The sequence below is a fragment of the Sminthopsis crassicaudata genome, chromosome 2, assembly GCF_048593235.1.
Source record: "Sminthopsis crassicaudata isolate SCR6 chromosome 2, ASM4859323v1, whole genome shotgun sequence".
NCBI classification, from domain to species: Eukaryota; Metazoa; Chordata; class Mammalia; order Dasyuromorphia; family Dasyuridae; genus Sminthopsis; species Sminthopsis crassicaudata.
Window position 1 is genome coordinate 567,141,048 of NC_133618.1, and position 21,799 is coordinate 567,162,846.

General features: G+C 39.5%; 2 protein-coding genes across 6 annotated transcripts; both read left to right on the forward strand.

Moving 5' to 3' along the window:
* The first annotated feature begins 2,065 nt into the window (after nucleotides 1–2,065).
* HDDC3 (HD domain containing 3) lies at nucleotides 2,066–4,254 on the forward strand. Its single transcript, XM_074295189.1, has 4 exons — nucleotides 2,066–2,812; nucleotides 2,895–2,950; nucleotides 3,094–3,334; nucleotides 3,743–4,254. Exons 1-4 carry the CDS (start codon nucleotides 2,701–2,703, stop codon nucleotides 3,871–3,873), a joined length of 540 nt encoding a protein of 179 aa, XP_074151290.1. The 5' UTR covers nucleotides 2,066–2,700; the 3' UTR covers nucleotides 3,874–4,254.
* A 28-nt stretch (nucleotides 4,255–4,282) lies between these two features.
* Nucleotides 4,283–21,720, forward strand: VPS33B (VPS33B late endosome and lysosome associated). Of its 5 annotated transcripts, none has more exons than XM_074295184.1 (23): nucleotides 4,283–4,410; nucleotides 6,745–6,825; nucleotides 7,097–7,158; nucleotides 8,828–8,877; nucleotides 9,091–9,158; nucleotides 9,412–9,457; nucleotides 10,492–10,586; nucleotides 10,892–10,996; nucleotides 11,417–11,513; nucleotides 11,744–11,821; nucleotides 12,684–12,757; nucleotides 13,039–13,125; nucleotides 13,776–13,866; nucleotides 14,091–14,165; nucleotides 14,408–14,472; nucleotides 14,604–14,658; nucleotides 17,166–17,212; nucleotides 17,904–18,036; nucleotides 18,977–19,050; nucleotides 20,365–20,466; nucleotides 20,646–20,721; nucleotides 20,829–20,945; nucleotides 21,320–21,720. In XM_074295184.1, the coding sequence occupies exons 2-23, from the start codon at nucleotides 6,784–6,786 to the stop codon at nucleotides 21,397–21,399; spliced, it is 1,719 nt and encodes a 572-aa protein (XP_074151285.1). In that variant the 5' UTR covers nucleotides 4,283–4,410; nucleotides 6,745–6,783; the 3' UTR covers nucleotides 21,400–21,720. The 5 variants fall into 5 exon arrangements, 4 of the variants coding, with proteins under 4 accessions (XP_074151285.1, XP_074151284.1, XP_074151287.1 ...); XR_012487021.1 differs by lacking the exon at nucleotides 4,283–4,410 and adding an exon at nucleotides 5,026–5,712 and having other exon boundaries at nucleotides 20,360–20,466; XM_074295183.1 differs by lacking the exon at nucleotides 4,283–4,410 and adding an exon at nucleotides 5,033–5,712.
* The last annotated feature ends 79 nt before the right edge of the window (nucleotides 21,721–21,799 follow it).

A 21,799-nucleotide genomic window follows, 5' to 3' on the forward strand; every position in this document is an offset into this window, starting at 1 on the left:
GAGTGCTATTTGGGCATCAAAATTCCTAATAGATTAGAAAAGTAATATTTAGAGATATATATAGTGAAGGACTGCCTTGCTTTATGAGAAAATATTTAGAAAACAATTAAGCATCTCTGTGTTAGGCATTATGCTGAACTCTGGGGATACAAAAAGGCAAAAGGCAGTCCCTGCCCTCAAGGAGCTCAAAATCTAATGCCATAAGCAAACTTATATAAAAACAAATCCCTTAAAATATAAATAGAAAATATTTAAACCAGGGAAGGCTCTAGATTCAAGAAGAGTGGGGAAAGTTTTCCTCTAGGCTTTCAGTTGGTATTTAAGAGGAAGCCAGAGTAGTCAGTAAGTAGAAATGAGGCAGAACATTCCAAGAATAACTGGAGCTAGGAAGCTAGTGTCCCTGAGTCAATGAGTAAGATAAAAACAATAAAGATAGAAGGGACACAGATTGGGAGTGGGAGATGGGGGCTAGCACAGGGGAATGTCTGACATAATTGAATCAGTGCTTTAAGAAAAATAACTGGAGACCAAATACAAACAAACATGTGCTGTGCCATGTTTACTTTTTTTTTTTTCTCGAGGTTTTTCCCTTCTGATTTTTCTCTCCCAACATGATTCATATATATATATATATATATATATATATATATATATATATATATATATTTTAAATGAATGTACATGTACAACCAGAATTTTTTTTTTTAAATTATTTGGAAGAAAAAAAAAATGACTGGTGGCTGAACAAAGAATGGATTGAATTGGGGAGAGACTCAAGGAGGGCAGACTTGCCAGTGGTATTGAAAAAGTTATTTTTGTACATTTCAATGATTAGGGGGGACCTAGTAAGTTTCTGGACAAGCTTTAAGGCATATATTATGCCCTGTATTAATAAATGGCTCTACTGCCATTCAGGGCATTCTCAATACAGCATGTATCTGAGACAGGTATTTTTTCTCACTTAAGTATTTCAAAATCGAGGCACCTAGGTGGCGAAGTGGGTAGAGCACCAGCCCTGAATTCAGGAGGACCGGAGTTCAAATCTGGTCTCAAATACTTAACACTTCCTAGCTGTGTGACCCTGGGCAAGTCACTTAACCCCAGCCTCAGGGGAAAAAAAAAAAGTATTTCAAAATCTCAGTATTTTATTTAGCAATGCCTATCTCAGTTTCTATGAGTTATGAATAATTCATTGCCCTGTGATTAGATGTTAAACTTCTCTAAACTTAACTAGGCTGCCAGTCATTAAGACCATCAGTCCAACTTTGTAGGATCTTCTAGAACTAGAAAACCTTGCCTAGCCTTTGAAGGTTAGGCATAATGCTTGAGTGTGTGGTTCTCAGCATCATGCCAAAATCCCACAAAGCCAATGCAATATATATCTACCACTTTAAGGTTTGCCAAGCACTTATTTCATTTGATTCCCACAATTACCTTGTGAAGTAAATTGCAATATCCCTATTTTATAGATGAAGAAACTGAGGTTCAGAAGTTGTGGCATGTCAAGAGACAGGGCTCAATTTTAGTTCTTCCTGACTCCTAAAGTTTTTATCACAACCACCTATCATCCAATTTATAGTAATGCAGAATGAAGCAAGAAAAGATGGGAAACACTTCTATACAATGTGTTGTGAAGAGTGGAGGGTGATATGGGATTCCCTCTAAGACTTCATTCAACATTTCGGTTTGGGACTGTCTTTTTTTATCTTCTCATCACTGGCCTAGTCTAGACCTTTACATACAATACACACTCAGTGGAGGGAGAGCAAAAGACTAGCTCAGATCTGTGAGGAGATAGCTGGGCAACTATAGACGAAGGGGAGATCCAGCAGTTTTGAGTAGTCTTGGAGAGATTTTCATTCTGTGGGAAAGTGGAGAGTATAAACTCAGCTGTAGTCCTCTGTGGAATTTCTACAAGGATCCAAACCAGTTTTAGTGGTTTGTATAGGTAGCAATGGAAGAAGGAAGGGCCAAATAGTGAAGAAGTCTAAAACAACACTATTTCAAATGGCAAAGGTTTTACATTTCTTGCAGGAAGCAGGGGCCATACCCTTTTGAGAGGCACAGCCCGCAGTTATACTCCATAATCTCACCCTGCCTCCTCAGGAGGAGATCCTTCCAAAATCTAGTATTTCCTGATACTCCCACTACGTACACTCTGATATGTTTCCATGGTCCCTCCTCACCTGCCATATCATATGTTCAAAAACCAGCAGCTAGCCCCTCCTCCAGGAAGGAGAAGCTAAGATACATGAGGCTTATTAAACTTATTCAACCAGAGCATAAACCAGTACATTCAACCAGCACCTGCAATTCTATTGACATTCTTTAATTCTTTTCAGCCTGGATACACTGACCCTAAAACAGTTTATTACATGCTTTTCTGCCGAGGGAAAGGGAAGCTATGAGACTGAAAATGTGCAAGTGTGGAAACTACAATTTGACTTCTTACACCTATGATAATGCCCATTCCCCACTAATTCCGCCCTCCTGGTCTCTTATGTCCCCAAGTCTCGATGTTTCTCCACTGCCCAGCCAGACTTGCCTCCCCAGGAGGGTGCTGGATGGAAGTCCCGGAGATAGCCTTTGGGATCCCACAAAGCCAGTTGGGGCGGGCCTCCGGGGGCGCAGGGGGCGCTGTGCCCGGCCCCAGGCGTCAAGGCCGTCTTCTGCGCGCCCTCCCTGGCACAAGCCGCCGCGATGAGCTCGGACGCAGCGCTGCTTCTGGAAGCGGCCGACTTCGCCGCCAGGAAGCACAGCACTCAGCGGCGGAAGGACCCAGAGGAGACCCCATACATCAATCACCCCATCGGTGGGTCCCTGGTCAGGGCGGCCGCTGGGGGGCCGCCCAGCCCCCGCCTAATCTCTGTGTTCTGCTCTGCTCTGCCCTGCAGGTGTGGCTCGTATCTTAACCTATGAGGCGGGGATTACGGACATCGCGGTGCTGCAGGTAACCAGGGCCTTGCCTCGGGCTAGGGGGAGGGGAAGGGTGGACGCTCCCCCGCCCCGGGACCCCCGGCTCCGGGGAGGACCTTTCCGGCAGAAGCGGAAGCTGCTCCTTAGCCCAGCCGCGTGTGTTGTGTGCCTTCCCAGGCTGCCTTGCTTCACGATACTGTGGAAGATACAAACACCACCTTGGAAGAAGTGGAAGAACATTTTGGGGCGGAGGTGAGGCGCATAGTAGATGAAGTGACAGATAACAAGGAGCTGCCCAAGTTGGAGCGAAAAAGACTGCAGGTGGAGAATGCCTCGCAGAGCAGCCGGGCTGCCAAGTTGGTGAAACTTGCAGACAAGCTGTACAACCTTCGGGACTTGAACCGTCGAACTCCCAAAGGTATTCATACCTTCGGGGCTGTGACGGTATAGATACACATATGTAACCATCCTTTCCACTATTAGCAGAGTTGTGGTTTAGAGGAGGAGGGGGAGGTCTCTTCTGTGGATATAGACATTAGTCACTTGCCAAAGGAAAAAAGATTAGTTTCTTTGACATTTCAAGCTTTCACTTAATACAATGTACTTTGTCCCTTTTGACCTTTTATCATTTATCTTGGACTTTCATCCAAAAGAAGTCATTCCAAGAGGAAATGTTTATTTTTAATAAGAATCTCAGGTTTTTCCATTGTTATTTCACGCCAGAACAGTACATTAACCCTTTCACGGACTGATGGAGTCTGATGCAAAGCTACGTGTTAATTGATTACTTGTGGTCATGAAAACAACTCTCTCTGTCACCTTACAGGATGGTCTGAGCAGAGAGTTCAGGAGTACTTTGAGTGGGCAGCACAAGTGGTAAAAGGCCTTCAGGGCACCAGCCCACAGATGGAAAGTGCACTGCAGAAACTGTTCCAAGAACGAGGACTGTCATTGTGAGCAGCAGGGGGAAACTAGAAATGTGATCAAAATTTCAGCCTAACTTAGATCAAGAAGAGGATTCAAAAATCAATTCTGAAATTTGTTTTTGTGCTGATATTGAAGTCCCCAAGGCATACTAATTCCTTTAACAGAAGATTACAAACAAGGAAGGACTCCGGTTTTCTTCCAGCTACCTGAGTAAAACACTGATTTGTAAAAATTAGAATGTTTTCTATTCCTGTTGTAACCTGTAATACACAATGACCATGGAGGCTACTTCTCTGAGTCCTTGAACTTCTTTCTGAATTGGGTTTACTGATCATAGTGAAGACATAAAAACACTGATTTGTTTTATTTTATAAATTCAATGAAAATAAAAAAGGCCTGCAGAAATATGTATAATTGTTCCTGTTCATTGACAGGGAAAATGGAATAGAGGAAGAAGTCCTGAGTTTGTAGTTGGAATACCTTTATCTGAACTTTGACTCTGGTGCCTATCATATAAAGTTTAAGCCAGCCACTTAATGTCTCTTTCTTCATCTGTTTTAAAATGAGGTAAATGGACAAAATTAACTTTAAATCACTTTCCAGCTCTTGAACTTTGATGGCAATCTTAAATTTGATAATCATAGAATGGTTAGCATTTAGAGAATTAAATTAACTTTATATCTGGTCTAGGTAACAGCTTTTCAGTGTTCTGTATAGTTTTGACTGTTTTTGGACCTGCTGACAAACTGAAACTGTTTACCTCAAAGCTGTTCATATCCCTATGACCTGCTAGAAAGGATAGCCCCTAATGTTTGTTTTTTCACTGAACCAGTCAACAATTAATTAGGACCTACTATGCTGGGAAGAGAGAACAGGATGAGGAAAAGTCTGCCCTCCAAAAGTTAATGGCCAAGTGGTTTCCACAGGAAAAAGTAGCTGAGCTCTAGGTGAACTGCTGCATACCGAGTACACTGAGGAAGAGGTAGATGTTAAACTACATATATTCCCAAGTACTCTCCCAGCACTCACAGCTTTCCAGGTCTGGGGATGCTTCAGCATTAAAAGAAAAGGCTGAGATCTAGGCAGCCTCCGGGAACAAGGACGGGGGAGGGGCTTAGGGACCCTCACAATACGCAGGGCTAATCTTCCATAAGGCAGATGGACTGCGCCAGTCAGTATGGAAGGGACGCTGCCGGACGAGCGACCAGTGGACTCGTCGAAGCTCTTGGAGTAGTCTGAGATTCCCCCCGCCCCTCAGCAGCGCGGAAGCTTTCGTTCCCAAGGGATGCGAGGAAGTCTAATACTTCCTGATCTTTCTGACCTCGAGTCCCGCAGGCTGAGCGTCCCCTCTGACGTCACCGCCCACTCTTGCTACCACTACTCGCCTCTTGCTAGTTATCCTTTCCTTTCCGGATGCGATGGGGTTGCTAGGTGACGGGAACTTCCGGTGTGTCCCGGAAATGGGCCTGCTGATTCCATTCTGCCAGTGCGATTGATTCTGGGTGAAAGCTGTCTTGCACTGGGTCAGGTAATCAGCTCCTTCCAGTGAGGGGGCGGAGGCTTTCGAGACTGCCCTTGAATAAACTGAGCGGTTTCAGAGCGAAGGCGCTGGGGCTTATCCAGAGTGGGGCCTTTTCGAGACCGGGCGTGGCGAGGAGGGGCTTGGGGCGGAGGCCGGTAGCCCTTTTGGGGAGAATCTGCCCCAGGGTCTGAGGCTGCGGCCCGGCCCTCCTTCCCGGCGGCCTCCGCTGGTGTCCGCACCACAGCCCCGCCATGGCTTTTCCGCATCGGCCTGATGCCCCTGAGCTGCCCGACTTCTCCATGCTCAAGAGACTGGCCCGGGACCAGCTCATCTACCTGCTGGAGCAGGTCAGTGCGCAGCTACTTGCCTCCCTGCTCGTGCCCTTCAGTTGGCAGGCGCAGAGTGGGGAAGGGGCACCCAGGGCTCTGGAGCGAGCTTACAGAAATAAGAACCACACGTTCACCTCTGACTCCTTAACCGTAATTGCCCCCTCACCCCCCCCGTGTCAGGCGAGGGAAGAGTCACAAGTCTGAAGTACCCACGGTGGGTGACGCGGAAACTATGCCTGCCTCCCAGGTGCTCTTATTCCCTTGGGGGGCCGGGGCGTGGTACTGAGATGTGTAACCAAAGAACTGCGGCGTAGGGATCTCCATCAGTGCCCCACCAGTCCTCCGAACCCACGTCGTGGGAGTTTAAGGAGGAAGCAGTGCTTCAGGTCAGAGTGGGCCCAGAAGGTCTGGTTAGGTTTTAGTAGCTGAGGAGGAGAAGGGTATCCCAGTACAAAGGAAATATGACGGGAGGGGGGGGTGAGGGGGTGGGGGGGGAGGTGGAAGAAAAATTCGGTGCTTGTCATCGTAAGGACCCCCTACTGATAGAGTAGGACGCGCATTAGGAGAGCAGAGCTGAGAAGTCTGACCACTGGTTCAGTGTGCTCCCGAGCAGAATAATATCCTTGCGATGTTAATGGCTGTTGCAATCTGAATTCCCTCAACCTTTCTATGTTTACCTCATTATTCTCTTTGAAGAGCTCTCCATTAGACCCAAATTGACTTAGTAACTGCTCTGTAATTTGACATTGTGTTTCTGTCTTTATGCTTATAATCCATAATGTTTATAATAATCTCTGCCTCTTAATAATCCTTTGCTTTCTCAACTTAAGTGCCATAGGATGAGGAAAGTCCTGACTCTCCTTAAGTTATTATATATCTTTTTTTGTTTTAAACATATTCTTTCTCCCAATAAAATGTAAATTACTCATCATTTGGAACTTTTTGTTTTTGTCATATTTTCAGGGCCTAGCACAGGACTTTGTATTAAATAAATGTATCATAAACTCACTGATCTCCTGAAAGACTCATTAATATTTGTTTCCAATTCAGCTTCCTGGGAAGAAGGACTTATTTATTGAGGCAGATCTGATGAGCCCTTTGGATAGAATCGCCAATGTTTCTATACTCAAGGTACACATTTTCTTTGGGTTCTTTCATAATTAGCCTTTTCTCTTTTCCTTTAAATGATGTATTTATACTATAGTACATCACTATGGCTGAATTTAATATATTAGCTAATGAATACTTAGTACAGTGTAAAATTTTGTTACCAATATCTGAAAGGTTTTTTTGTTTTTTGTTTTTTTTTGTTTTTTTGTACAATAAGACCTTATATTTTTATGACCTTATATACTTTTCAAAGTTTTTTTATATGAGTTCTCTCATCTGATCCTTTCTATAGCAACATGAAGTGGACAAACTGTATAAGGTGGAGAACAAACCTGTCTTTAGTACCAGTGAACAGTAAGTTTCACCATCCAGTGAATTTCAACTTTAATTGACCTCAACTGGAGGTAATCCCTGGAAATGTTCATTTGATTTAGAAATCAGCACCAACACCAAGAGTAATATTTTATGTATAACCCCAATAATCATCAATTCTAAGATTCTATACTGTCCTGTTTCTTCTATATGGCTAATCCTGCATCATTTCATGCCTAAATTATTACTATAGCCTTTTAACTTGCTTATCCAGATTACCCTAATTATCTATATGTTTTTATTTTCATTTTTATGTTATAATAATATTACATTTCTTTATCACAATTTTACATTCCACTATCCCTCAACTGCTAAACACATGAGTTACATATAAATTTTTCACGTTATAAAAAATCCTTCAATACATATTTGATTCTTGTTTTTCTTCCAACAATATTCTTAGGAAATTAGATTTGTGGGTTTTTTAATTGTACTAAATTTATTTTTAATACACACTTTATGAATCATTTTGGGAGGGAAAAATCTGAGCAAAAGGGAAAAACCTTGGGAGAGAAAAAAAACAAACAAAAAAGAAGTGAACATAGTATGTGTTGATTTACATTCAGTCTCCTTAGTTCTTTTTCTGGATGCAGATGGCATTTCTGTACAAAGTCTGAGATTGCTTTGGATCATTGAACCACTGAGAATAACCAAGCCTTTCAGAAAAGTTGATCATAGCATATTCTTGCTATTATTGTATATGATGTATTCCAGGTTCTGCTTGTTTCACTTAGTATCAGTTCCTGTAAATTTTTTCAGGCCTTTCTAAAATCATCTTGTTCATCATTTTTTAATAGAACAGTCATATTCCATTACCTTCATAAACCACAACTTGTTCAACCATTCCCCAAATTTGGGCATCCACTCCTTTTCCACTTCTTTGCTACCACAAAAAGAGCTGCTACATTTTTGTACATGTGGGCCCTTTTCCCTCCTTTATGATTTCCTTGGGACACAGACCCTGTAATGACACTGCTGGGTCAAAAGGCATGCACAGTTTTATAGCCCTTTGGGCATAGTTCCTATCTGTATTTCCTAAAATGTAACTTTCACCATGTCATTGATCTGTTCAAAACTGTTAAGATTTCCTATTACCTACTAATTAAAATTCAGAGGCTTAATCTATTTTTCCAATTCTATTTTCTACTGTTCCCCTCTACACCCTCCTATTTCAGTCAGATTTTGTCATTGTTCACCAAAAATGCCATGTTATCTCTGCCTCAGCCTTTGTTTATCCCTCTCCATTGCTTAAATACCATTTTTATTCCTCTCTATCTCTAGATCTTACCAACTCTCTGAGATTTAGCTCAGGTCCCCAGTAGTCTCTTTTGTCCATGAAAACAGTAGCACTTGTTTATGACTCTCATTTGGCATTCAGTTATAAATTGCCTCATACATTTCTTGTCTCATCCAGGGTGTCTAGTATGGTACAAGGGCACTAGTAAATAACTTTTTTAATGAAGTATAGGCTTTCATTGGACAGTGGATTATGAAGTGCTAGGACAGCTGGAAAATTACCAATATCATGATAGTAAATCATCTTAGGATGGACCAAATAGTTCAAGAGTAAAGACACTAATTAGTTTTTTTTTTACAAATTTCCTAATTTTGTCATTGATATTCCTTCTCTTGTATCTTTGTTTCTCCTCAGGTTATGCTTCCTTGTCCGGCCCCGAATCAGGAACATGCGATACATTGCAAGTGAGTATAAAGTGGGTTGCTAAGATTAAACTGGTGGTGAATAAGATTGGTTGACCTTGGTACTAAGGGACGTTTGTTGGGAAGAGATGTGATTTAGTTGATAATGGCTAGAAGAAAGCTGACCTCCCTGCCTCTGGTCCATTCTACCTGCCATTACCATTTTTCCTAAACTAAATACTGTTGATAAAGACTATGGCTCCCTTCTCTTTATAGACCTTGTCAATACTGACAAAATGGCTGGTCGAACTCGAAGATACAAAGTGATCTTTAGCCCACAGAAGGTGAGTATAGATTCAGTATAGAGACCACAAGCAAAAGGAAGAGGTAAGATTGGGGCTAGAAAGAGATATGGGAACAGCAGCTATCTCCCTACATTACCATCTCATCTAAAAAGTATTACTAAACAAGCCAATCGGATCTGAAGTGGGATCCAACTTTCATTCCACTAAACTATGTTACCTCTTAAGTTTATAGAGAAAAATGAGAATAGAAGACAATGTGGGGAGATTAACCTGGTTTTTCTTTCTTTTTCAGTTCTATGCATGTGAGATGGTACTTGAGGAAGAGGGAATTTATGGAGGTGAGAGATGATAGAAGTTACTCATGAAGGAATAGAAAATAAGAAAAAGCTGTTGGCCAAGCATGTCTGTCATAAACACTATCTCTGCTCTGTTGCCAATGGGCTGAGGGGATAGAGAATCACAGAGAAGTAGGAACAGCATTGTGTAGCAGAGAGAAAGCATGGAGAAAGTGAAGAGAACACTGGACTTTGAGAGAATATGAGTTTAAATTCTGGCTCATTTACTTACTAGCTTGGGCTCTTAGACAAGTAGCCTGATTTCTTTGGGTTTTGGTTCCTTTTTCTTTAAAGTAAAGAGGTTGGACTGGATCAGCAATTCTCAAAGTATGGTCCACGGACTCCAGAAGTCCCTAAGGCCCTTTCAGGGGATTAGGGAGGTCAAAATTATTTTCATAATAAAACCAAATTTATTTATCTTTTTTTCAACTACATACATATCTGTGTGAGGCTAGATTTCTTCTTGTACTTCAACCAAAATAACATATCACGACAGATTGAAGGCAGAAGCAGATATAAGAATTTAGCTGTGTTAAAGTAGATATTAAAGAGATTTGCAAAAAGGTGTAGGAGTGCCACATTTCTCTAATTTTTTTTTTTGTTTTGAAAATAAAATTATTAATATAAAAATTAAAGTTTTAATTTTGGATATGATAAATATTGATAGATATAATAACCCTCATAAATAAAAGCTCTTTGAGATCCTTAACTTTTAAGAGTATAAAGGGGTCCTGAGACTAAAAAGTTTGAGACCTGCTAGATTAGCACCAATTTCAGAGTTGGGAAATTTGGGTTCAGTTCCCAGGTCCAATGTTCCTTAATTAAGTGACTCTGGGAAAGCCATCTCTGTGCCTCAGTTCCTTCATCTGTTAAATGAGAATGGTAATTCATTTCTACCTGCTTCACAGTGTTATTCAGACAAAAATGCTTTGAGAACTTTAAGCCTTTTGAGAAGTGAGCTATCATGAGTGGCTTAAAGACTGCTGTTGCCAGTATTGTCCCTCTCTATAGCTGGCTGCTGTTATCCATACCCACAGATGTGAGCTGTGATGAGTGGGCCTTCTCCTTGCTGCCTCTTGATGTGGATCTCCTCAGCATGGAACTGCCTGAATTCTTCAGAGACTACTTCCTGGTAAATGCAGATCCTGGGGTATAGGGTACAAGACCTAAGGCAACAGAACCAAGATATTTTTTTTTTTTGGTCTAATTTTTGCCCATAATCTATTATTGAAGAATATCACCACAGATTAGATATTTGAACTTTGTCTAAGAACCAATCTGTTAGGTTTTTTCCCAATGTTTATCTAGGCTTTATTTTGTTGAATAGGGATATATCAAGGCTAACAATCTCTCAAGTAATAATGACGTATTACAGAACTAGATCCTGAGCCAAAGAAATCACTCCATTTACCCTTATGATTCATGTGTCCCTTGTAGGAGGGAAACCAGCGTTGGATTAATACTGTGGCCCAAGCCCTGCACCTTCTCAGCAATCTCTATGGACCTTTTGCAAACTGCTATGGAATTGGCCGATGTGCCAAGGTGAGAGCCCTTCTTTCCTCATTCTTCTTTTACTCTTTATCTTCATTGGTTCTGTGTCCATTGTTGGTCATTCAGGACTTCTGTTATGTCTTAACTTTCACTCTGTGCTCTGAAGCACTTCTCAGAGATGAGAACTGACTTATATGCTAAGCCAGAGGTTGGCAGTTGCGAGACCATCTGGGTTACATATCTGTCTATGGTTCATCATTATTATGTTGTCCTCCATTTATAATATATGGAGCATGGTGTTATACAGCATAGAAGGAGATGGAATGGATTAATAGTATGAGCTCTTATTTCCGGGACTTCAAGATCTCCACAAGGGACTAAGCCATAGGTCTTTTGGACCCTGATTCAAGTCACTGCATTAGGGGTTGGTAGCATGAACATAAGTCTGAAAACATCTTGGACTTTGAATAGATGGTGTACGAGATGTGGAGGGAACTGGAAGAGGAAGAGGAAGGTGAGGTAAAAGGCCGGAAACCAGAAATTGGGCACATTTTTCTTCTGGATAGAGGTAGGTACTCAGTTTGCCCTCTTTTTTCAATCAAAGATGTGAAACTGTGGAAGAAGGGAATAGCAAAATCAGAATTAGCCATGTGAATCTCAGATTTGGGTAGGAATATTGAGTACTTGGTCAAGCAAAGAAACTTGGTGTTGATTTGGTATTGAAACAGTGACTTTAAGAAATCATTGTGGAAGAGTACTTTCTGAAAAACCCCTCTCCTTCATGGATTTTGCTTTCAGATGTAGACTTTGTGACAGCACTCTGCTCCCAAGTAGTATATGAGGGGCTGGTGGATGACACCTTCCGAATCAAGTGTGGTAAGTGTTAATTGCCCTCCCCGCTTCCTAAAGAGGATGAAAAAGTCAATCTACCAGGAACTTCTACATTCTTTGATTTCTGGAAAATTTCAGGAGCTTTCAACAACTCCTAGTTTTTAGTACAATACTAAGTAACATCTCTGGTTATCCTTGTTTCAATGAGGAATTAGAGCAGAAAAGTGATTTTTAAAATAATTATTTTTTTTCCCTCAATTATATGTAATAATAAATTTTAACTTTTTTAAAAAATGATTTTGAATTCCAAATTCTCTCTCTTCTTCCTTTCCTCTCTCTATGACGTGGTGAGCAATCTTATGTAGGTAATTCATTTGCAATCATGTAAAACATTTCCATATTCATCATTTTGTGGAAGAAAACTTGAACCTTCCTTCTCTGCCCAAAAAAAAAAAAAAAAAAAAAAAAAAAAAAGAGAGTGAAAATAGTATGCTTCAATTTGGCATTTCCAGTTCTTTCTTTGCCGGTAGATAGCATTTTTCATCATTAGTCCTTTAGATCATTGTATTTCTGAGAATGATAAGTCATTTGGTTGATCTTTATAAAATATTGCTGTTATCATATGCAGTGTTCTTCTGATTCTGCTCACTTCACTTTGCATCAGTTCATGTAAATCTTTTAAGTTTTTTCTGAAATCATCATACTTGTCATTTCTTATACCACAATAGTATTAAAATGATGAGTATGTTCAATCATTCCCCAACTGATAAGACATCCTCTTGATTTCCAATTCTTGACCAACACAAAAAGAGTTGCAATAAATAACCTTTGTACAAGTAAGTCCTTTGACACAAGGTGATTTCAAAGTCAATGGAGGTACTGGTGACCTTCCCTTTTACTTCCATAGGGAGTGTTGACTTTGGTCCAGATGTCACATCCTCTGACAAGAGCCTCAAAGTCCTGCTTAATGCCCAGGATAAGGTTAGAGTGTGGTTCTTGGGAAACTGGGACACTGCTTGAATTCAAAAGCTCTGGGATGGTGGGCTAGTCCATATCAAAAAGGCATTATCACAGTGTTGGTAACTAAAACATAGTAGATATTCAATAAATACCTGTTAGATACCATGTGATCTCTCTGCATTTTTCCATTGAATAAGATGAGCATATTTGAGTGGGGCTTTATGACCTTGATCAAATTGGAGAAATAGGAAAATTGAAGGATATAGTTCTGCAGTCCTGACCTAGTTCTGGTGTTTCCACAGGTGTTTAATGAGATTCGTAATGAGCATTTCTCCAATGTCTTTGGCTTCTTGAGTCAGAAGGCCCGGAACCTGCAGGCACAGTATGATGTGAGGCCCCAATCCACTAGGTCTCTAATCCCTCCCAAAAGTCACCCTCAAAAGCTACTTCATTTACTTTTCATTAGTGATATTATATGAACCCACCATCTTCCCTGCAAGCATTATAACATAATGGAAAGATTACTGACCCAGCAATTAAAAGCCCTAGGTTCTAATGTTAGTGTTGCTACTAAGAGATTGTAGGTAGTCATTCTCTGTGCTTAAGTTTCCTTATTTGTTAATGAAGAAGTTGAACTAAATAATAATTAAATTGTTTCAAAATTCTCACATTCTGTGATGCTATGATCTTTTTAAATTTATTTTTAAATTTTTTTAATTAATTATTATTTTTATTTACCATATATATGCATGGGTAATTTTACAGCATTGACATTTGCCAAACCTTTTGTTCCAATTTTTCCCCTCCCCCCTCAGATGGCAGGTTGACGAATACATGTTAAATATGTTAAAGTATAAATTAAATACAATATATGTATACATGTCCAAACAGTTGTTTTGCTATACAAAAAGAATCAGACTTTGAAATAGTGTATAATTACATGCTATGATTTTAAAGTGGAGGAAATGGGAGTATAGGAGTTGCCCTATTTACCACAGAGTACCAGAGAATTGTCACTGACTTGAGCTCCTCTCCCCAGCGCCGGCGTAGCATGGATATCAAGCAGATGAAGAACTTTGTCTCCCAGGAGCTCAAGGGGCTAAAGCAAGAGCACCGACTGCTGAGTTTACGTAGGTCCCAGATGGAGGGAGGGCTGCATGGAACCAGGTACTTGGTTCTTTCAAGAATATGAATACCGAAAAACTCTCAGGGGAGAGGAATTGAGGGATTTATTTGCACTAAAGAAAAAAGTAGTTTCAAATGCTGTCTCATAGAATTGTGCCCTTCTAAGTAGAAAGGAAGGTATTATTCTGATTTTAGGGATGATCTAACTTCCAGTTTGTCCCATTTCTAGATATTGGAGCCTGTGAGTCTATCATGAAGAAGAAAACCAAACAAGATTTCCAGGAGCTGATCAAGACTGAACATGGTGACTTTAATATTTTTGCCAGTCTAATATGTTTTCCATAACCTACTACCCTCTCTGGAGTCTCTTGTTCTTTTGTTACACCTCTTTCTAGCTGATGCTGGCATTGACCCCTGCTACAAGCCCTGTGAACTCTTTTGTCTGAGTTGACTCTTCTCAGCATTGAGCAGTCACAGAGGGTATCCTGCAAGTATAACAGGCACAGTTTCCCTAAACCCAAAGTAATATTCTCCAATTCCTCCTAGCACTGCTAGAAGGGTTCAACATCCGTGAGAGCACAAGCTATATTGAGGAGCACATTGACCGCCAGGTGAGTCCAGGAGGCAAAGCAGCAAGACTTGTTCTTTTAGAAGCATAATTTGCCATAGGCAAAAAGGAATGGAGAAAAGCATTTAAGTTATGGGATTTAAATTCTTATTGATCGCTTGTCTTGCCTTGCAGGTATCACCTATTGAAAGTCTCCGTCTCATGTGTCTCCTTTCCATCACTGAGAATGGTAAGTAATCCCAGGAATCAAATAATAGGTCAGTAAAAGATTTTTTTGAAGATATATATTAATACCCTGGGAAATAAAATACAAAACATCAGGCTGACAGTAGAACCATAATTCATTGATATGTGATCTCTGGCTCTGATGTGTCTCTTATAGCACTAGCAAAAATCTCAATGTATCTACCTGTACCTTCACATCTTATATAACTCTTAGCAATGTCTTAATAAATTTTCCAGAAGAAATCCATCTCATTTGCTACTAGAGAACTTCCTCTAAGACTTTTACAATTGACTCATTTCCAAATGAGCTCTTAGGCTATGAATCTGTTATCTTTCCTTCTTCAGACATGATTGGTCTCCCTTCTTTTCCTATTCATCCCTGGATTTATGGAGAATGTATGGAAAAACAGAACATTGGTCTATAATTGCAGTTAATACTTTACTTGAAAATGCAAAATCCTGACAGTGAATAGAACTTTTAGGATCATTGGATCCTAGTTCTTTTGCCCCAGATTACAGCCACTGGAAAGATAATAGTAAATTGCATGTCTGTAATGGAAATTCTAGCAATCATCTTGTCTCCATCCTCACTTCCAGCAAGGTTTTATAGAAAAATATGTCTCAGTAAAAGTTTTTTTTTTTTTTAGAAAGATTATCTTTTTTATTAATTTTATAATTATAATTTTTTGACAGTACATATGCATGGGTAATTTTTTTTTACATTATCCCTTGTATTCATTTTTCCAAATTTTCCCCTCCCTCCCTCTGTCTCAGTAAAAGTGAGAAAACTGATGTATTTCATAAGAATTTTGAAAAGAGGACATTCCACAGCCTTTCATGATAATTTGTTCTAATGTTCTTTATCAGTAGTAATTTCCTTATCATATTTACTGTAAGTCACTTTTCCTGCATTTGAATCTCATTTCCTCTTCCCTCCATATAAAGTTGAAAACAACTGATCATTCTCTCCTTAAGAAAGCATTATATGATAAATGTGGAAATATATTTAGTTTAACCTAGCTTGGATTACTTGCTGTTTAGGGGAAGGGGGAGAGGAAAGGGAAGAAGAAAAATATGGAACACAGTGTTTTGTAAGGGTGAATGTTGAACACTTATCTTTGCATATATTTTGAAAAATAAAAAAGCTGCTATTTAAAAAAAATAAATTGCCATCCACATTCAGAAAGAGAACTATGGTGACTGAATGCAGATCAAAGCATACTATTTTTCACCTTTTTTTCTTGTTTGTCTGCTTTATCTTTCTCATGGTTTTTTCCCTTTTGTTCTGATTTTTCTTTTATAATCTGACTAATATGAAAATATGTTCAAAATGATTGTTTGTGTGTGTGTGTGTGTACGCGCGTATGTGCGAGCTTACATCAGATTGCCTGGTGTTTTGAAGATGAGGGAGGTAAGGGAGGGAGAGAGAAAATTTGGAACTCAAAAATTTTACAAAAAGGAACATAGAAAACTATCTTTACATGTAATAAAATATTATTAAATGCTTAAAAAAAAAAAAAAAAAAACCCAAACAAACAAGAAAGCCCTTTCAATCTAATTCAACAAATAATGACTTGTTTATTGCCTTCTATGGGCTAGGCATTTGGAGATCATAATCAAATGATCCTAATCTCTTAAATTTTTACAGTGCTTTTCAAGACACATTTTTGTGTAGTTTGTTATTAATCATAAAGTCAGGGATGGCTATCAGGAGGTCATTTGTCTGAAGCAAGAGTGCACCTAAATCAAGTTAGACAGATGGTTATAAATCTCTTTCTTATAGATTTTTGAAGGAGGAAATTCTTTTTTAAAATTATTATTATTATAGCTTTTTATTTACAAAACATATACATGATTTGACCTTTGCAAAGTCTTTTGTTCCATCTTTTCCTCTCTCCCCCTACTCCCTCCCCTAGATGGCAGGTAGTTCAATATATGTTAAATATGTTAAAGTATATGTTAAATGAAGGAGGAAATTCTTAAGCTTCTTCTCTCCTTGACCTCTTCCCTTTCTTCTCCTCACCCCCTCCCCAATTCCTACCCTAATAATTGTAAGACCTTTGGATTAGAGCTAGAGGAGACCTTAGTGGCTTTCTAGAGAAACTTCCTCAGAGGGTGCAAACTGAGATATAGAAAACTTACATGATTTGTCTAGGTTCTATCTTGTGGCTGGCTGGATTTAAGTCCAAGTCCTTCTGATTTCAAGTCTAACACTATCTATTCTACCCTCATTGGTTTTACTCCTACTTGTTCATTTCCTTTATAGTTAATATTCTGCATGCAGGCTGCTTTCTTTGATCTCATAGAAGATATACTTCATCCTTCAGAAGAAAGGATTAGTCAGGCAATCATAGATTTGAAAATTACTTAATAACTTATGAGTGCAAAACAGTATTAATGATGATATATTGAATTTTTTTTTTTGGCTTAAGATCAAATCATAGACTATGTATTGCAGGATATTTTGTTGAAACCAGTTTAACTAATTTACACTATCTTCTTCATCCATAGGTTTGGTGCCCAAAGATTACCGCTCTCTGAAAACCCAGTATCTTCAGGTGAGGATTAGAATAGAAATTTGAGAGACTGGGGGAGGGAAGAATTGCACTTTGGAGAAAGTTAGTTGAAAGGACCCCTTTTTATTCCCTTCTTTAATCTTGTTCTCTATAATCATTTCCCGGTCTAGTTCTCATTGTCTAATGAATCTGAAATGAATTTATAGCAATGGCCTTTTAAGTGACTCAAGACTCATCATACTAGGCATTTCTGTTCATATAATGTAACTCATAATTTGTATCCAATGCTGAGAGAGCCTACTCTGTCCGACCCATTATAGATTTCTTAATCTTTGGAGACTCCAGCACTTCCTGACTTTAGTAAGGTGGTAATAGGAGTTTCCTTCAAGTTCTACTTGATTCATAGACTTCTGTGGTAATTCTAATTCTTGGCTAATCTTTGCTTCTTCCTTTCTCACCATTCATAGTTCTTATGCTATGCACTTGACACCTGATTATATTCACTTTCTTACTTCCTATTTTGTATCTTTTTTGTTTTTATAAGTGGAAATCACATCTCTGAAAAGCTCCTTGAAAAAAAAAAAAAAGCTCCTTGAGGGCAGGTATTATGTCACATTTCCTTTATAGTGCCTAAGCTATATCTGGGCACAGATAACAAAGTGCAGAGAAGTTATTCGTTGTGCCTACAAATAAATCCTTTCAATAAATACTGGTTGAATTCCATTTCTTCCAGAGCTATGGGTCTGAGCACCTGCTGACCTTCTCTAATCTGCGTCGAACAGGGCTGCTAACAGAACAGGTTCCAGGAGATACTCTTACTGCAGTAGAGAATAAAGTGAGCAAATTGGTGACTGATAAAGCTGCAGGTGAGTACTATCTGACTATTTGGTTTCTTCACTTTTTAGCATACCAGAGCAGGCTATCCAGTCTGAGTGTTGATAGGAGTATTGTAGTGGAGGAAGAAAAAGTATTGGATCCATGGCTACTCAATGAGTAATCATCCACTTAGTCGTCCCAAGGCTTTCCTATCACCCCTGGCTTTGGTAGGCCTCATCTCATTGTGATTGCTTAGTGGAAAGCAGCTACTGTATACAAAGAGAGAATTGGGGAAAGAGGTAGAAAGGACGTCTCATATCCAGGAAAATGTAAATCCCTTTGTCTTTTGCCCTGATCAGACCATTTTGAGTATTGTGTGTAGTTCTAAGTACCATATTTTAGAAAGAATATTGATAAGCAAGAGAGTACCTGGAAAGGGCCTCAAGTTTATACCATGTGAGAATTAGTTGAATGAAATTTGGATATTTATTTTGGAGAAGAGATTTCTAAGGGGTACTGTAATAACTATTCACTAAAAGAGGAATTAGACTTATTCTTTATGGTCTCAAAGGGCAAAAGAAGAAGTTTTAGGGAAGAATTCACAAAGGCAAGTTTGGATTTGGTTTTAAGAAGAAGCCTCCACAAAATTAAAGCTATCCACAAATATCATTTGGCAGCTTTGGGAGGGAGTGGGTTCCCCTTCTCTGGAGACCTTCAAGCAGAGGCCATGCGTGCTAGAATTTTTATCTGTTCAAGTAAATATTGGACTAGAGGGATTCTGAGTCTCTAATTTCTGGGACTCTGGTTTCTTTATCATTTCTTCCTTGTGAGCTACAAGGGCTCCTTGAGAAGTAACCAGTTCTGCTTTCTGGGGAGAAACAGTTGCTTCAGCTCTTGAGTTTAATATAACATCCTTGTGGTTAGAATTATCCATGACATGTTCCTAATCTGGGAACAATGGATGGGATTTAGCTTATTTTTCTTTTCCAGGAAAACTCACTGATGCTTTCAGTTCTTTGGCTAAGAGAAGCAATTTTCGTGGCATCAGCAAAAAGTTGGGCTTGGTATGTCAATTGGGTTTGGATTCTTGGGTGGTAGGGAGGAACAAACCTATAAAGCTGTGTCTCTAGCACATCTGTGTATTAGTAAAATCTAAATTCTTTCAATCTTCTACAGCTCAGAATAATAAAGAGCTAGTATGTGAAGTAGGGCACACAATGGGGTAAGAAGCAGGTTTTATTACTTAGTGGGAAGACTGGGAATAAAGGGAAAAGGTAGGAAAAGCTTCTTGTTGGGAAGGTTTGTGTTTATAGGTTTTAGGAAGAAAGATGTTTTGGTTGAAAAGTTTTGTGAATTGATATAAATTGCTTTAGTGCAATTAGGAAGTACTGCTCTAGAGCATTTTTCATTTAATTAGATATTTTCAGTCTTTTTTATTATATCTCCCTGTGTTATAGCTTTATTTTTAGCTTAACTTTAAGGATAAAATAATGAATAAGATGCACAAAAAACTTTAAATGATTCATTCAAGATTATTGATCAAGAAAGGGATGGACCTAGAAGAAAAAAAGCATTTATAATGCTAAACCTCCAGTTAGTCTGTTATTTAGTCACTGAATCAATATGTCTTGATTTTGTCTTCTCTACTGGTTAAGAGCAAATACATTTTAAAGAGGAGGGGTACCCAGCAGGTATTCTATAGCACTGCTGGCTAATGTTAATACATATTCCCCTTTCTACTTAAATTCTCCTGGGGAGGTTGAATTTTGCTGAGGAATCCTTTTCCTAGTAAGCACAAAGGTAAAGACTATACTCATACAGTCAGTGTGGTATGATAGAGAGCTCACTCTGGAGTTAAAAGGTCTGACATCATATCCCACTCTGACACTGTGTGACTGAGCCTTAGTTTGCTCATCTGTAAAATGAGGGTGTTGAACTCAATGACCTTTGGGTTCTCTTCTAGCTTTAGGATCATCATCTCAAGCAACTATTCAATTCCAAACATGTCATCATTACTACTTCTGTGAGACCCTGTGGTTGTGATATGGATACAAGTGAGGAAGGAAAATAATATTGTCTGTAACAAAGTCAAGGACTAATCAATAGACAGTCTTTGCTAAATTCCAATAATGGATACAGTGTAGTTTTTAGCTAGTCCTGGCCTAGGCATAGTTAAGGCTATGCACTAAATTTTAGAAACTGACTAACCCTAGATTATGGGTTTTCTTCAGAATATTGCTCTATTTCTATCTTTGGTTAATGATATGGCCCTCATGGAAATTCAGAATAAATGCCTTTTCCTGGGGTCCCCAAACTGGCTGGGGGAGGCATGGGCTGATTTATCACTTGCCTGATGTGCCACTACATGCCCAGTGTAGATTCCTCGTGGGGACAGTGAGTATGACTTGAAAGTGCCACGGGACATGGCATATGTCTTCAGCGGAGCCTACATACCACTCAGCTGCCGCATCATTGAACAGGTGAGACCATATCCTTTCTAACTTTCTGTATTTTGATCTTAAGGCCATTTCTGATCCCTCTTGCTCTTTGTTCCTTTCAAGCTCCATACTGATCAATTGGTTCCTAGCAGAGACACAAAAGCCTTGAAGGTGAGATTTCTTCATCCTATTAACTGAAATCCAACCTCAAATCTCACTAGGTATTAGAGCGAAGAGGTTGGCTGGGCCTTGAGGAAGTTGTTCGGTTACTCAACAGCAATGAATTTGCAGTCACAGGTAAGGAGAACTTAGAAGTAGAAGGCAGACTGATTAGAGATAAAAGTCATAAGTGTAAGGGACTGGGACATAATAAAACATTGAGACTGAGCTGCTTTGTCTTATAGACATGATACCTGAAGAAAATGCTCCTAGTGACTCTCTGCGTCTTGTTCTTGTGGTTTTTCTGGGTGGATGCACCTTCTCTGAGATATCAGCCCTCCGGTTCTTGGGCAGAGAAAGAGGTAAGAGACTTCTTGAAATAAAAACAAATTTGAACAATAGTTGAGAAAAGTCAGATAATTAAAAAAATATTCCTACCAATAATCTTGAGTACAATAGTATCATTTGAAGCCAGGGAGTTATAAAGAAAAGAACTGAGGAAGAGCAAGATTATTTCCTTTAATGAGGTACATCAGGAAGACCTGTTTCAGCAAGAGTGGGGTGTAATTAAGGATGGATTGCTGTATCCCTGTACCAAAACATCTTATTTGTTATATGTTGGAAAATAAATTGTCCACTATCTGATCCACATCTTTGAAGCTGAATGGCTTCTGTACCAGCCTGTCAGCACCACTGACTAGGTGCAAGCATTTCCCTCCTGTTTTTGTCTCCTCAGGGTATAGATTCATTTTTTTGACAACAGCTGTGACAAATAGTGCTCGGCTTATGGAGGCCATGAGTGAGGTGAAGACGTGAAACTTCTCCTTAGGAGGCTGACACTTGAGACACTGCCATGAGAGTGTCCAGCAAATAGCATCCTAAGGATAAGCAGAGCTTGAAAGCTTTGAAAGGTGAAGATGGTTGAGCCTGCCCAGGAGAATCCCATTTCTTGGGCCCAATGGAGGTCTTCTCAGGACCTGGGCTCTAGTCTCAGCAGTGCTCTTTGAATTCTTCCCAGGATGTTTCCACCTCTGTGTGGTATACCCACGTATACCATGCCCAGTATACTCAAGATCTGTGGAGGAAAGTTGTCCTTTGGCAAATCACTGTTCTTGTAAATAAATGTGCTTTCAATCACTCAATTGGCAAGCATTTATTAAGCATCTACTGTGTGCCAGTCACTGCACTGGGAACACAAATCCAAAAAATTGAAACA